Source organism: Lathyrus oleraceus, chromosome 7 (assembly GCF_024323335.1).
Source record: "Lathyrus oleraceus cultivar Zhongwan6 chromosome 7, CAAS_Psat_ZW6_1.0, whole genome shotgun sequence".
Lineage (NCBI taxonomy): Eukaryota > Viridiplantae > Streptophyta > Magnoliopsida > Fabales > Fabaceae > Lathyrus > Lathyrus oleraceus.
The window spans coordinates 5839702-5854713 of NC_066585.1; the positions used below are offsets into that span (position 1 = coordinate 5839702).

The 15012-nt window shown below is 30.9% G+C and overlaps 1 protein-coding gene across 1 annotated transcript; it reads left to right on the forward strand.

The window, feature by feature from the left end:
- Nucleotides 1–10335: 10335 nt before the first annotated feature.
- On the forward strand, nt 10336–11973 carry LOC127105149 (protein MOTHER of FT and TFL1). The gene is made up of 4 exons (XM_051042304.1): nt 10336–10582; nt 10662–10723; nt 10804–10844; nt 11546–11973. The coding sequence occupies exons 1-4, from the start codon at nt 10388–10390 to the stop codon at nt 11764–11766; spliced, it is 519 nt and encodes a 172-aa protein (XP_050898261.1). The 5' UTR covers nt 10336–10387; the 3' UTR covers nt 11767–11973.
- Nucleotides 11974–15012: the final 3039 nt, after the last annotated feature.

Here is a 15012-nt window from a genome sequence, read left to right on the forward strand (position 1 = left end):
CAAGCTTTCGAAATCCAGACCGGGCGCCTTCTGACCCTCCATAGCTAGCATACGTTCTTCCAGCAACTTGTACTTGCCATCTTTTGGAGAGTACTGTTCCTTCTCATAATCTTCATCGTCGTCCTCAGAGTTGAAGAGATCAACATCCTCCTCTCCTGAATCATTTTCTGTCTCCTCTTCTTGCTCTTTCGGAAGTCTAATCTTGATTCCTGCAGCCTGTCCTTTACGCCTCCTTCCCGGGTTAATGTAACTCACAGGTTTCGGGTCTTTCTTCTTCTCGAGCAAGAGAGCCTTCAGTTCTTCCTGCCCCTTGGATAAGCTCAGCATCATCTCCTGGAATTGAGCATTCTGAGCCTGGAGATCTTTGACAGTTTGTTCGAGAGCCATTTTTCTGTTTAGAAGGAAGACCGTGAGAACATTGATCTTTTGAATACCTGTTATGCAATGCTATGTTATGCTATGCAATGTATGAAATGTTTTCAAGGACCTTTGGAATTTAACTTTGCATAAACTACCAAAAAGGAAACTTTTTTTTTTAAATAATTTCTTTAATCAACGTTCATTACAAAAAGGGAATAAAAATACAATAAAAGCTCAAGTCTCCCAGGGACGGCTTCTTTTTGGGCGAAGATATGTATTGAGTCTTCGTTCCTCACTAAGCTGGCTGGTGAGCTCTAGTACTTTCTTCCTTTCTGCATTGAACTGGGCTTCAAAAGTATCCCTTTCCTCTCTCAACTGGGTCCAGGATCTCTTCAATTCCTCAACATCAGTAGGCATATCTGGATAGGGAATGATCTGAGAAGTACCTCCTTCATCTCCTGGTTCAACAATCAATGGTCCGACCGCAAGATATGGCATGATAAGTTCACGAGCTCTTGCGCGTACCCATCTGAGATAAGGCTCCATAGGAATAGAATTTTTCTGTCCTAAAGTGCTTCTTTTCACCATGCCCCAAGCTCGTACAAACCTTTGACGGAGACCTTGAGAGTCATTGTCATAGTCAAACACTGTACCTTGAATAATCATTTCATGTGGACCATCTCTTCGCGCATACCCAAACTGACGTAGGGCTAAGGCAGGATTATAAGTAATACCTCCTCTTATCCCCATGAGTGGTACATTAGGGAATTCTCCACAACGGTCGATGAGGATAACATTTTCTCTGAGATTAGAACACCAACGGATGTCTGAATGGGAGAGTGCCATTATCCTTTGAGACCATTTCAGATTTTGATCATTCTTCAGGACTGATTGAGGGAGGTGCGAAATAAACCACCTAGACAATAAAGGTATGCAGCACATGAGAGTCCCTTGTCTCTTCATAGTACGAGTGTGAAGGGAATGCAAAATATCTCCAAGCAAGGTAGGCACAGGGTTATGAGTGAGGAATATCTTAATAGCATTCATGTCTATGAATTGGTCTGGATTAGGGAATAACACCAAACCATAGATTAGTAATGCTAGAACATCTTCGAAAGCATGGACATTCATCACTTTTAGGAATCCTCGGGCTTTATTCATCAGAAATTTGGCAAGTAAACCCTTAACTCCACTTCTTGTTACCCAATTAGTTTCAATGTCAGACTTTGTCATGTGTAAAGCTGCGGCAACTTCTTCAGACTTCGGAATCCTTTCTAAACCACTGAAAGGTATTTGATCAAGGATCGGTATCCCAAGCAGCCTGGAGAATTCTTCTAATGTGGGTACCAACTGATAATCTGGGAAGGTGAAGCAATGATGTTTAGGATCGAAGAACTGGAATAGAACTCTCATCATATCTTCTTTGAAACCAGTGGTAACCAAATTGAGGAGAGAACCATGTTTTTTGATGAATTGATCCTGATCGGGAAGTTCTGACACTAAATCCTTGAGTTGAGGAGATTGCTACAAGATTGATCCGGATAGTCTTCCTGGAAGCCATAACCTGTTTAACGGAGCAAAGCTAAATTCCTAAGTCCTTGAAATGGTTAGTGTAATGTCATGATGTTATGATGTTATGATGTTATGATGTTATGATGTTATGTAAATAGCAAGCACAAGCAAGTCACACAACAGTCATTCCTAAGTTTTAAGGCTTGCATGAGTTCCATAGGTAAATACCCTCCCCACTGAAGTTTGGTTGGTTCAACCTGTCCTAGAATAGTAACCGGGTTCTAAAAGGATCTCCAATCATTGACCTTTCTTTAAGTCCACTTCAGTGCAACACCAAGTGGTTGACCGAAGCTTCCCTAAAGTCCAATCTCAAAGAGTGTAGTATCGAGTCTCAACCAACCCCGGTCGGAACCGAAGTCAGTTATCTCACTACCTTCTAATGGCTAGGATGAGTCAATTAAGGTTCTAAAGGTCTGGTTAATGCTTTGATGACACCACGCGGAAGCCAAATTTTTCCTCAAGTAAACATGAGGAACATCAGGACATCCAAAGTGTCACATTAACCGTAGCCATCATTTTGACCATTCCAGTATACGCTGGATAGTCGCGATGATCTATTGCTACTTACCTAAGGTACACTAGATCCGGGTGTAGGATCTTTCACTCAAGCATAAAATACCCAAGCAATCCCTTAAAAGTAAATCAGACAATTTAAATAAGTGATCTTGTTTTTAAGGTAACCTCTCTTTTTAAGCATCCCCAGCAGAGTCGCCAGTTCTGTCATACGGTGAACTGACTTTAATGTGTTTTTAATCGCAATGTCGCGGTTAGCAAGAGTCGCCACCGACTTTTCTTTTATCCAATAAGGAAAGGTGGAAAAGAACAGGAAAGACCTTAATTTAGATTTTGAGTTCGGGAGGTACATTATACAAAGGGAAGGTGTTAGCACCCTTTGTATCCATGGTTATCCATGGGCTCTTGATTGCTTGATCACTTATGTTTGTCTGAAAAAAGTGGTTGTGAATTGTTTAGAAAATGTTTTGAAAAGAGAATTTAACTTTGTAATGATTCTTGTATGAATGTATACAAAGTGGTTATCTCGTTTAGTTTTGAAAGTTGTTTAGAAAAATATAACTCGGTAGTGATTCTAGTATGAATGTATACCAAGTGGTGATTTTCTAAAAGATGTTTTGAAAGGTGTGGGGTGTGAAAAATATTTTAGGTTGTGAATAAGCAATTAAGAGTTACACCTATCCGAGGTCTTTACAGGCATTTCCTATCCTTATGAGGGTAAAACTGTCCTTACTATTGAGAAGTAAGTAGCTTCATCCTTTGGATGTAGAAGGGTCATCGAAGGGTCATTGATTGGTCATCGAAGGCAACAGTTGTGAGGATACCTTAGCATTTGAAGGGACTATCATCATTTAACCGTAGGCTACATCGAAGGGTCATCGAGGGACAAAGGCAACATTCGAGGGACTATGATGATTTAACCGAAGGGTCTTTGCTAAGTGCATCCCCACATTCGCGGGATGTGACCATAATACCATAATCGTAGGGTAACAAAGAGAGGTCCGAGATCACTTATTTAAAGGCAAAGTTTTACAATTAATTAGGTAGCCGTAATCAAGTAGGTAATTAGGTCCACATTAACACATTAAAATCAATTAAACCATTAGGGTGGATCTTCGCCATAAAATTAATACATTAAAATCAATTGAGTAATTCAGGATGAATCTCCATAAGGGTACCCCACAAATAAAGTGGGATACCTAACAAGCAATCTTTTCCTAGGGTATGTGAACCTTTACAAAACTCAACAAAACATGTCAGAATACCAAATCAGGGTGCAATCGAGGACTACACCACAAAAAAAAGATCACAACAGTAAATAGGGTCGGATAAATGATGCATGGCTATGATAAAACATGAGTGAAAAAAATCAGAACAGAAAAGTCAGCTACTGTCACGTTCGCTCCTGCCTCGCCTAGCGAAGGCTTACCGAATACTCGCTACATGCTCGCTTAGCGATGTGCTAGCGAGTGGCTGCGGAGCCTGGTTTTGATATCGGTACAATTCCAACCAACTTTATGCCTTATGGCTTTCATTACAGCAATTATATGGTTAGTCATGTAAGATATTCAGGTACATGCTAAAGTTCACATGCCAAACTTAAGACATTTTCATAAATCTAATCATAGAGCCATATGCAAATTAAGAACATAAGGCAATAATAGCAATGTAAACCTGTTAGCAACTGAATTGCGACTTCGAATCGGCAAATCGGATTGAATTGGGCAGAGGTAGACCTTGGTGCCGCCGAGTTCCTTCAGGGTTTGCCTCCAGTGAGTATCAGGGTTTGCTTGCTAGGGCTCCCCTTTCTCCGTTTTCGTTTTCTTTTCGTGACTGAAACTTGGCTATTTATAGTGATTGTGATGACCTAATGGGCTCAGAATGAAGCCCGAAAATTCTGATATATCGCAAGCTTCGCTAGGCGAAGGAGTTGCTCGCCTAGCGAGCAAGCTAGTTTGGGCCTTTTTTCTGGATCGGGTGCTTCGCCGGGCGAGTTACATAACAAAGGGTTCGCTAGGCGAAGGAATTGCTCGCCTAGCGAGCAAGCTAGTTTGGGCCTTTTTCTAGAGTGGGTCTGTTGTAAGCTGGCCTTTTGTTCCTTTAAGATCAGTGCCTTGCAGAATAAGTCGGAGTGTCTTGAAAAATGCCTCGTAATATCAACGGGCAAATTTTGGGGTATGACACACTCCTTTCACCGTCCAACAGTGGACAATCGCTCTATTTGGTTTTCCTATTTTTCCCTCCAGTGGTCTTCTTCTTATGCTATATAAGTAGGACTTGGAGACTTAAAGTAAAGCTGAAGCGCTACAACAATTTGACAAGTCTATTTTCTTTGTGAAAAGCTATCAATTTTGTATACAGTTTTTTTAAGTGTTTGTAATTCATTTGTGTAAAATATGCTTGTATAGGAACAACTTGTAAAACACAAACTCCTATTCAAATTGCTTGTTTGATTCCTTAAGGAGATTAAGGTATAGTCGGATCCTTCAGAAAACAAAGAAGGTTATTATTTGTGATTCCTTAAGAAGACTAGGGTATAGTCGGATCCTTGAGAAGACAAAGAAGGTTATTCTTTGTGATTATTGTAATCAATTGATTATGGTGGATTAAATCCTTGTGTATAAGGCAATATCACCTTGGCATACGACTGGAGTAGCTTTGAGTTTCAAGCGAACCAGGATAAAAATACTTGTGCTTTTATCTTTTTGTTATTAACAGTTAATTGGTGTTTTTGAGTTGGTAAAAAAGCTTTTGTTTTTTAAAATCCAATTCACCCCCCCCCCCCCCCTTCTTGTGTTTTTCACACCTTCAGACGGTACTTTTTTGAAGGTTAGATTTTGAAGGTTGTTTGATTTAGCGGAGAATAAGATGATGACTATAGCAAAAATCAATGAGTTCGGGTGGGGGAAGAATGGTGAGACCTGGAAGTGGCGTATGAGGTTGTGTGTATGGGAGAATGAGTTAATGGGAGAGTGTATTGAATGATTAACCTATGTTGTTTTGTAGGTGGACTTAGAAAATCAGTGGGTATGGAATCTACACCCCTTTTCTTGTAGCACGACCGACAATGCTTATACAAATTTGTTTCAATCTGACGTCAATAACAATCAGACTAATTCCCAAATTTTATTGTTGAAGACTGTGCCTCTCAAAGTTTCGATTTTTGTCTGGTGATCGTTACTGAATCGTATTCCGACAAAGAACAATTTGGCTATGCGACAAATTATTTACTCTGAACGATCAAAGATGTGTGGCAAATTGTTGCGTGGATGAAGACAAAGATAATTTGTTTGTAAAATGTGATTTTTTCGGTAGATTGTGCCCTATTATTCTAATTAGTTGGGATTCTCAACGACATTTCAAGGAAAATTACAGAATCACCTCTTACAATTTGGCGTGTTAGGTGGTTTTTCGAAAAATGATTGGTTTGTTCTTAACACTATTTGCCTCTATGTGATTTGGATTATTTGGAAAGAGAGAAATATATGTATTTTTCAGAATAAAGCAGAGCATTTGTAGACATTATCTAAGAGGGTAAAATTTCAGTCGTTTTGGTGGTTAAAGTCGAAATATGTTACCTTCGATAATGATTATCAATTCTTGAGGTTAAATACTTTAACTTGCTTATCAACTTTTATGTAGCATGTTTTTTTTGCTGTTTCTTTTTCTGAGTTTTAGGTTGTAACTTCAAATTTTTCTTGTCATCTTCGATATATCTTGTGTTGGAGTGATTTATTTTGATCGTTAATATATATTTTATTTTAATATTTAAAAAAGTAAGACTTAAATGCACTTTTGGTCCCTCTAGTTTAAACGTTTTAAATAATTGATTCCCATCTTACAAAATCATCTAATCTAATATGTTAATTTTGATGACATTTGGATTTGTGTGGTCCTCTATCCAATTTTACTTATGTGTCATCTTCATTAATGAGATTGCAATTTAACTTTGCATCCATATCATCAATTCAGAATATTTTAAAAAACAATTCAATATTTTAATTAAAAAAATAACAATAATAATAAAAATGTTATCTTTATTTTTTATTTATATTAATGATAATAATATTATTCATTTATAAAACATTTTTTTTATAAAAATAACTTAATAAATATCAAAAAATAATACTTAATTAAAAGATTTTTTATACCTAGTTCGTCTTTTTCTTTGTTTCTTTCCTAATTCAAAACTTCTCAACTTTTCTTCCTGTTCGTTGAATCTTTATTTGTACTTGAAATTCAGTTCTGCATCATGTTCAATTTTACTTGAATTTCATATTAAAGAAGAATGACATAGATTAATGGCTAGAAGAAAGAGAAGAATAGTCAAATCCCTAAATCCCTTCTCAAGAACATTAACTTAATTCTTCAATCATCTTCTTTATCCTCCCAAACTTTTGTTTTTATTTAGATCTCTTTTTGTTTTTATTTAGATCTCTTCAAGTATATAGTTTGATTTGTTTTCAATCTTAGTAATATCTCAAATTTGATTTTAGATTTGTATTATTGAGATGGTTGATTTAGTGATGGAAGATTTGTGAGCTCATGCCTACAATGAAATGTTAGGGTTCATACTTTGGGTTTATGTTCATTGTTTCAAAGATTTTTGAGTTTACATTCATCATAAGAAGCTTTTGTGGGTGAATAGTTCTACATGTGTGCTATGCTTTGATTACTAAGTTCACATTCATAATTTACCATTTAGGTTTGGTTTGGTTTTTTATGTACTTTTCAATAATGATATTGAAACCTTTGATCTTTCCTTTGATTTTTGGATTTTCTAAAAACTTATAATTCTTTTCATAGGTTCAGAATGTTATACATTGCATTATGTTTGATTAAAATTTATTGTAATTTTAACCCGAAAATGTTAGCAAAATTAATAAGAAATAAAATTAATATAAAAAAAATTGTTATAATTTCTCTATTATATTATTATCTAATTAACAAGAAATAAAATAAAATTAATTTTAACAGAATATTTTTGATAATTTAATTTAATTTATATCAGTTTTTTAATTTTTTAATTTATTGTTTTTATATATTACTTAAAAGCTCAATAAATAATATTATTATAATTAAAAAATAAAAGGTAATATTTTAGCAGAAAAACTAGTATTATAATAGAAAAATCAATTATTTAATCATAGAATCAAAAGTACATTTAAAATAAAAATAAAATAAAAGAATTTAATAGTGTATAAAAAAAACAAGTAAACGTATATAAATAAAAAAAATATAAATAATGAGTTTTATAAAATGGCTGTAGCCTGGTCATGTTCCACTGATTTTCGTTGTGGGCTCCACAAACGGGTCTGACGCAGTACATATCCAGAGGTGCATGAATAAATGGTTTGATCATTTATTGTTGTCCTTTGGATTCTTCCTATATATTTGAATGAACGGCTTTGATTGAACCCTCGTGTCGCAAAAGTACAAAAGAAAATACACGTGGCATTCATTCTCTGCGGCGGATTCTCAGATTGCCTATGCATGGAAGACAACTTACTGTTTCATTTTAAACAGAAGTGTGCAATTCCGTCTTTTTAGGTGTACTTTAACTAGCTATACCAATCTTACACAAAACACTCATTTTCAATTTAAATTTAAATTTTCTGTATCTTTTACTTTTAATTTAATATAGCAAAAAATTGAAGTTGAGAATAAAAAATTGATTTTTAAAATTAATTTATTAAATATTTTATTTTATTCTTTATAGAGTTTTATTCAAGTATATTTATAGAGTTTTGTTGTATTAATTTTTATCTAAATTAAAAGATAAAAAATATTAAATTAAAAGGATATAAATATTATTAATTAAATTATATGATAAAAAATGTGTAATTAATTTTATACTGAAAACTAAGTTCATTTAAGAGCGATTTCTTTTTACAAACAAATTAATTGTTTTGGTATCAAGATATATAAACATATGATCTTTAAATTAATAACTATATGAATAACTACATGATTTTTTATTTTTTATAAATACTCATGGACGTTTTTCATATTTGTAAAAAATTGATAGTATGATTAGTACGTATATTTTTTATATAATTATTACACTATTTATTTTTTAATATTTACTATGTTTTTAAAATTCATGATAATATTAATTATTAATTTGTTGTTTATTTATTTACCAAAAAAAGTAGATAAGATGAAATATTAAGTAACTATAATTATTGTATGTAAAAGAAAAACGTTAATATAAAAAGTAAAAAAGATTACAGTATTTATTATTTTGGTATGTGTAAAAATTAGAAGAAAAAAAAAGAACTTAAAGGGTGTACTAAATTATTCGGTGTGTAAAATTGTTTATAAATTTATTTTATTTTTTTCAAATTCATACCGTTTTAATTTTTTTCATATTTTTAACTTCAAATTGTGATATATTTTTTTTTTAGTAATATGATATTTCTATATTGCCATGTAGGTTACGATTTTTTTTTTATATTTGACATCATGTCTTATTTCACAAGTAATATGTTATTATAAAATGTATAAATTATTAACTTTAAATACAAAAATATCAAAAAATACCAAAATTATTTAAATTTCAAATAAATAAACTTAATTTCATAAATAATCTAAAATATGGAGTAATCATATATTTAATAGTATTAGTTATTCTCGTACAAAAGTAAAATAGTAATACTAGCATTAACTAAAGTGATGTTTAAAAAAAGGCATTAACTAACTTGAAAGATTATTTATACTCATTGACACTTTTTTATCTTTCAATAAACATTCATAATGAGAGATGGAGAGTGTATTTATTACATTTTTGTCCTATTTATAAAAAATAATATTTTTTTAAATTTATTTAATAATTAATGTATTTATTTTAGATTATAGTAATATATTAATTATTTAATAAAATTAAAAAAATAACTTTTTTTATAAATAAAATCTGATATAATAAAAAAGTAATGTTAACAACTCATTTTCATCCCACTTTTATTGATGTAGAAGATAGTGTCTCCATCCCACAATAACACAATTGATAATTTCGAGTATATTAAGAAAAATATATAAAGAAAAAAAGTGAGTAATATTATTATTAAAGTATTCTTTATTAAATATAAAAAATATAAAAACAATAATAAATAAATAGTAATATAATTTTAAAAAAAAATATATTGTAAAATAAAAAGATAATTTATTTTAAAATATTTTATTATTTCAAATGATTTACTCATCCTATAATGGTGACAGTAAGTATGTTTTTATGAAAACTTTGTATTCATACAACATTTAAAAAATTGTAATAATTAATACCACTCAAAAAATGCAAAAATTGATATATATTTTTTGAATTCGTTATAAATAAAAGTTAATGTTTGGTAATTTTTTAGGAAAATATATAAAAATTATAAAGTTTATAACGTGTAAAAATATAAAATTTTGAAATTAAATTAATTTATTAAGGAAAATAAATATATCAAAATTGTTCAATTTGTGTGTAAGCATAAGAGTTTGGTTTCTTTAGCATAAGCATTTTACAAGAATCTGACTTAAAGGTGAATTATTATTTTTAATAAATTTAATATTTCAGTTTTTCATTTTTTATTATATAAAAATTATTTTTAATAAAAATGATAAGAATTCATTAATAAACCTTTTTAAAAGTTCATTGACCATTTTTTAAAGTTATCATTAAAAAAAAGAACAACTCAATGAATATTGAATAAAAAATACTAGTACATATAATTAAAAATCTAATAATAAAATTTAAATTATGAATATCACTTGGAAATTTGTAAATTTATTTATGTAGGTAATTCTTAAAAATGACTACCTAGCAAAGAAACTTTACTCTAAAAATTTACCAGGTATGATATCAGTAATAAGTAGTTTCGCAACTAGTATATAAAGGATGTTCTGCCCAACTCAAAAACCACACCAAGCAAAAGCTTCTCTCTTTTTTTTTGTCTTCACGATGATGTCTTCCGCTGATCCTTTGGTGGTTGGTCGTGTGATAGGCGATGTTGTTGACATGTTCATACCATCTGTTGCCATGTCTGTTTACTTTGGTCCTAAACATGTCACCAATGGATGTGACATTAAGCCATCCATAGCTATCAACCAACCCAGAATCACTCTTACTGGAAATAGGAGCAGCCTCTACACTCTGGTTACTCATCATCACTTTCTCTTTAATCTTGCATGCATTTCTTTTAACAATTTCTTAACAATTTTTCATTTGCATGCAGGTTATGACTGATCCTGATGCACCAAGCCCCAGTGAACCAAGCTTGCGCGAGTTCATACACTGGTAATTCATCATTTCTTATTTTTTATTTCTCTCTTTTTCAACTCCATCTACATTTATTTTTATTATTTTTCATTTTTCAGGATTGTGGTTGATATTCCTGGAGGAACAAACCCAAAACGAGGTATAGAAAACCATTTGGGATCTGGTTTATAAAAATTTATTGTTTGATGTTGCATGCATACTGTGTGCTAGCAACATTTAAAAAGAAAAAAAAAAGGTTGATGTGTTTTTCTTAAGTTTCTCGCCAAAAAAAATCAACATGCATGAATGTTGTTTGGCTTTTCCCATGTTTCATGTTTTGTTTTGAAAAATATCACAGAATTCCAGGCTCACATTACATCATATCTTGGTTCGGTTTGTTTCAACCTAACAAACCATCCTTCCACACTTGTTTTCTTTATTGTTGAATCAGGATCCAATGTCTTCTATCCTCCACCTGGCTTGCATGTGGCGGCTAATGACACCTGTCAACCACATAACATACTTTTTTAATTTATATATATATATATTATTAAATATATATATATATATATATATATATATATATATATATATATATATATATATATATATTTAATAATTACCACTATATAATATATTGTAAAACTTTTTCTTATAATAGATCTACATCATTTTGTATAATAAGTGGACTGGGTTGAGATAATCACACACGTGGCCTATAGTTTGCATGTCAGAAAATTGGCTGCTTGAATTTCTTAACTTCATGACTACTGCGTCGGATAGTAAGAATTTAACGTGTTTAAAAGAAACATCACGTTTTTTTTGTGCACGTTAGTTACTTTTCTTATGTGTTGCTTTCAGGTCATGAGATTCTGCCTTACATAGGACCTAAGCCACCTGTGGGGATTCACAGGTTCATACTGGTTTTATTTGAGCAGAAGGGACCTATAGGATTGGTGGAGGAGCCACCAAGTCGAGTCAGTTTCAACACTCGTTATTTTGCAAGTCAGTTAGATCTTGGTCTTCCAGTAGCTACAGTCTACTTCAACTCTCAGAGAGAGCCTCAATCTAAGAGACGTTAAATGCATGCATTTTGAATTATTTAGTATAAGTTAGTCCTGTCATTAATAATGGAGGGAGAGGGTATATGTATATAGTTATATATATATATAGCCTCAGACCTATGAACAATGTGCTTCTATGTGGCCTCTTGTGGCTCACATTCATTTCTTCTTTCTATTTATGTGTGCTTCTCATTTGGTATTTATGAAACTATTATGTTGTGTTAAGTTAAGCTATTTTTTTTTCTTTTGATATATATATATATATATATATATATATATATATATATATATATATATATATATATATATATATATATATATATATATATATATAATTTTAAAATTATTTATTATGTTCATAAGATTGATATGTGAGTTAAATTAGTGCAAATAATAATATTAATATATATTTATATATTAATGTAAACAAGTGATTGGTTGATATTTAAAAATTAACAAATATTTTACTAAGCATTATTAAACAAAATAATATTTTGATGTATTTGATTATCATATCAAATTTTGTAAATGTAAATTTTAGACATGATACAATGATTTTTATTACATTCTTATTGAATAAAGAATTATGAGAAGTGTTACATTATTAAATTTGACATTTCTTCGTCAATAATCTTATTTTTATATACTACATTTACATATAAGTGACATAAAATGTTATTTATAATATAATAAAATATTAATAATTTATTTGCATTAATATATAAATATCTATATTAATAAGTATCTATATTAATACTTAATGCTAATATTGTTTTATTTAATTCAAAATCAACTAATGGAAGTAGTTAACTAAATAAATATGACAGTTTAGAAAATGTTAAATGTGTTTTAAATGAAATCTAGTAAGATTTTAACTAATTTTATTAATTAATGTAAAATTAATTAATTTTTGGTTGTAATTTATATAGCTTCAATATTCCAAAATTGATAAAGAACTCGTGTCATATACATATTCTATATTGTCTGAAATATATTTCATCCTCATACATGTCTAATATACTCTAATATGTATAAAAGTAAATGTTTAATTTATCTTTTAGTACTTTAATTTAATTTATTGTTTTTATTCAGTCTCTTAATTCAATATTACCGTCCTTTAAAAATATTTTTGTTAGTCTTAAAAGTCTCTTCTATTAAATTCTATTAAAAAATATTAATAAAAGACCTATGTGACATATTGGCATGGCATATTATTTTTATTTTTGTAATTATTAATAAACTTATTTTAACAATACCATTTTTAAGTTAATTAATAATTAAAAGTATTAAAATAACATAATTTTATTCATTTTTTATCATTTAAGATTTAATGTTTCTTTCATTAATTATCAATTTGTTAAAATAATTAAAAAAAAATTAATTTCTTTCTATTTTCATTAATCATCAATTTTCAATATATTTTGTTCATAAGTAAAAAAAACACAACTCACCACCAAAATTGTTTCTCTCTTATCTTTTCTCAAAACAAAATTTTCATAAATTCATACTTCAATCAACCATGTCTTTCACTCACATCTTCGATCGATAACTTTATTTTTCCTTCGTTCTTTTTCCGATCTACAATTTTAACGATCTCTATTATTTTTTTTATTTTTTTTGTGTTTTTAGGTTAGATCAATCATGAATATCGTTGGAAAATCAATTAGGTGGATACGTTTTGGAAATTTTCTTGGTAAACAAGCATAAGGCCGAGAACCTTAAACTCTCGATCACCACCGGGAAAAGATCCAACCACTGTCTTCCTCCACAACCACCACTCCACGAATCTTTTTCCACTGATTTTCACCAACAAGGAACTACTCTCGTCCACTAACAACTTCGATCCTAACTGCAAAATTGGCGATGGTGGAATACCTTCATGGTTATTGTATCAGTTCAGTGTAGATTGGAACAACTTACATATACGCACGCTCCAAATTTGGGATCTTTTCGATAACCTCTTTATTTCCATTTTGGAAGACTTAATGTTGAAGTTAATTGTGAACCATGACCAATCACCTTTTATATAGCTACCTCTAGACTCCACCGCCTTTCAAGAGAAACATTTTTGCTGCGAGATTGATCCAGATTTAATAGGTTTCTTATGGCAAGCTTATCAGATGAAACACCACTTGATCTCTGACTCTCATCGGCTTTGTTGTCCTCCATATCAACTAAAGCAGTATGATGAATATGCACGTTCTGTTTTCTCAAATCGGGTAATAGCCATGTTTTTCCTTAATGCCATTGAGATATACTTCTTGTGTGGATGGAAGACAACCTCCATTGGGATAAACTTGATAACTCAGGCCATGTTAAAGATTGAATTACCATCGACCTTTGTAGTTCAGATTTTCCGAACCAATATATGTTCTAGTACCATGGATATTTCTATATTCGTCATTTCTTTATCCCTTCCTTGTTTGGATTTTCTTAATTTTTTTTTTGGTTTTTTTTGCAGAATGTTTTTCCAAATTTTTTGAGATTAAAGTGTATGATTTGTGTATTTTTTCTTGCAGAAAGGTGTATATGGATATGCAAATAAATTTCCATTACTTACTATCATTTTTGCCGAGTCATTACATAGTGGCATGCCACTTTGGCAAATATTAACGTTTTCTGAGCTAAACTAACGGAAGGGACCAATAATGCTACCATAACTAATATTAAAGGACCAAACTGTAACGTTTTTTTATTAAGAGACTAAAGCGGAACTTAAAATTAACTTAAGGGATCTGATGACTAATTATGCCAAAAATAAATCAATAGCACGAACTCTCTAAATTGCCTTTTTACTACAAATTATTTACACTAAAAAAAGACATTTAAGTAAATAAATAATATTTTCATTTTCCATTTTTATCTCCTATTACAGCATGTCATGTGTCTAATTTCAACAATCTACTATATATCTAACTCTTTCCAAGATTGACATGTGACATTCATTTTTCAATATTCACCAATTAAAACACTATTAAATATTACATACACTACACCCCGACTAAAATCATAGTAGAGCGATGGTTCGTGGCCGAACGAAGAAGGCGGCAACGACTCCCATGGAGGTGACCATGGTCTCTCCACCGTCTACCTCTCGATTGAATATGATCAACACGAACATGAAGGAAGCAAGAATGCATATCGAAACACCCAATCAACCATCAACAACAACAAAAGCAGAATCGACGATACAAGAACAACTCGAAGAGCATAAAGAACAAATAGAAGCAAACCCTTTGGTGGATATCATTAAAGGTAATTGAT

Coding starts and splice junctions, on each gene's coding strand:
- LOC127105149 (XM_051042304.1), top strand. CDS start 10,388: ATGATGTCTTCCGCTGATCCTTTGGTGGTTGGTCGTGTGATAGGCGAT. Junction 10,583..10,661: donor GGAGCAGCCTCTACACTCTG/GTTACTCATCAT, acceptor ATTTGCATGCAG/GTTATGACTGATCCTGATGC. Junction 10,724..10,803: donor TTGCGCGAGTTCATACACTG/GTAATTCATCAT, acceptor TTCATTTTTCAG/GATTGTGGTTGATATTCCTG.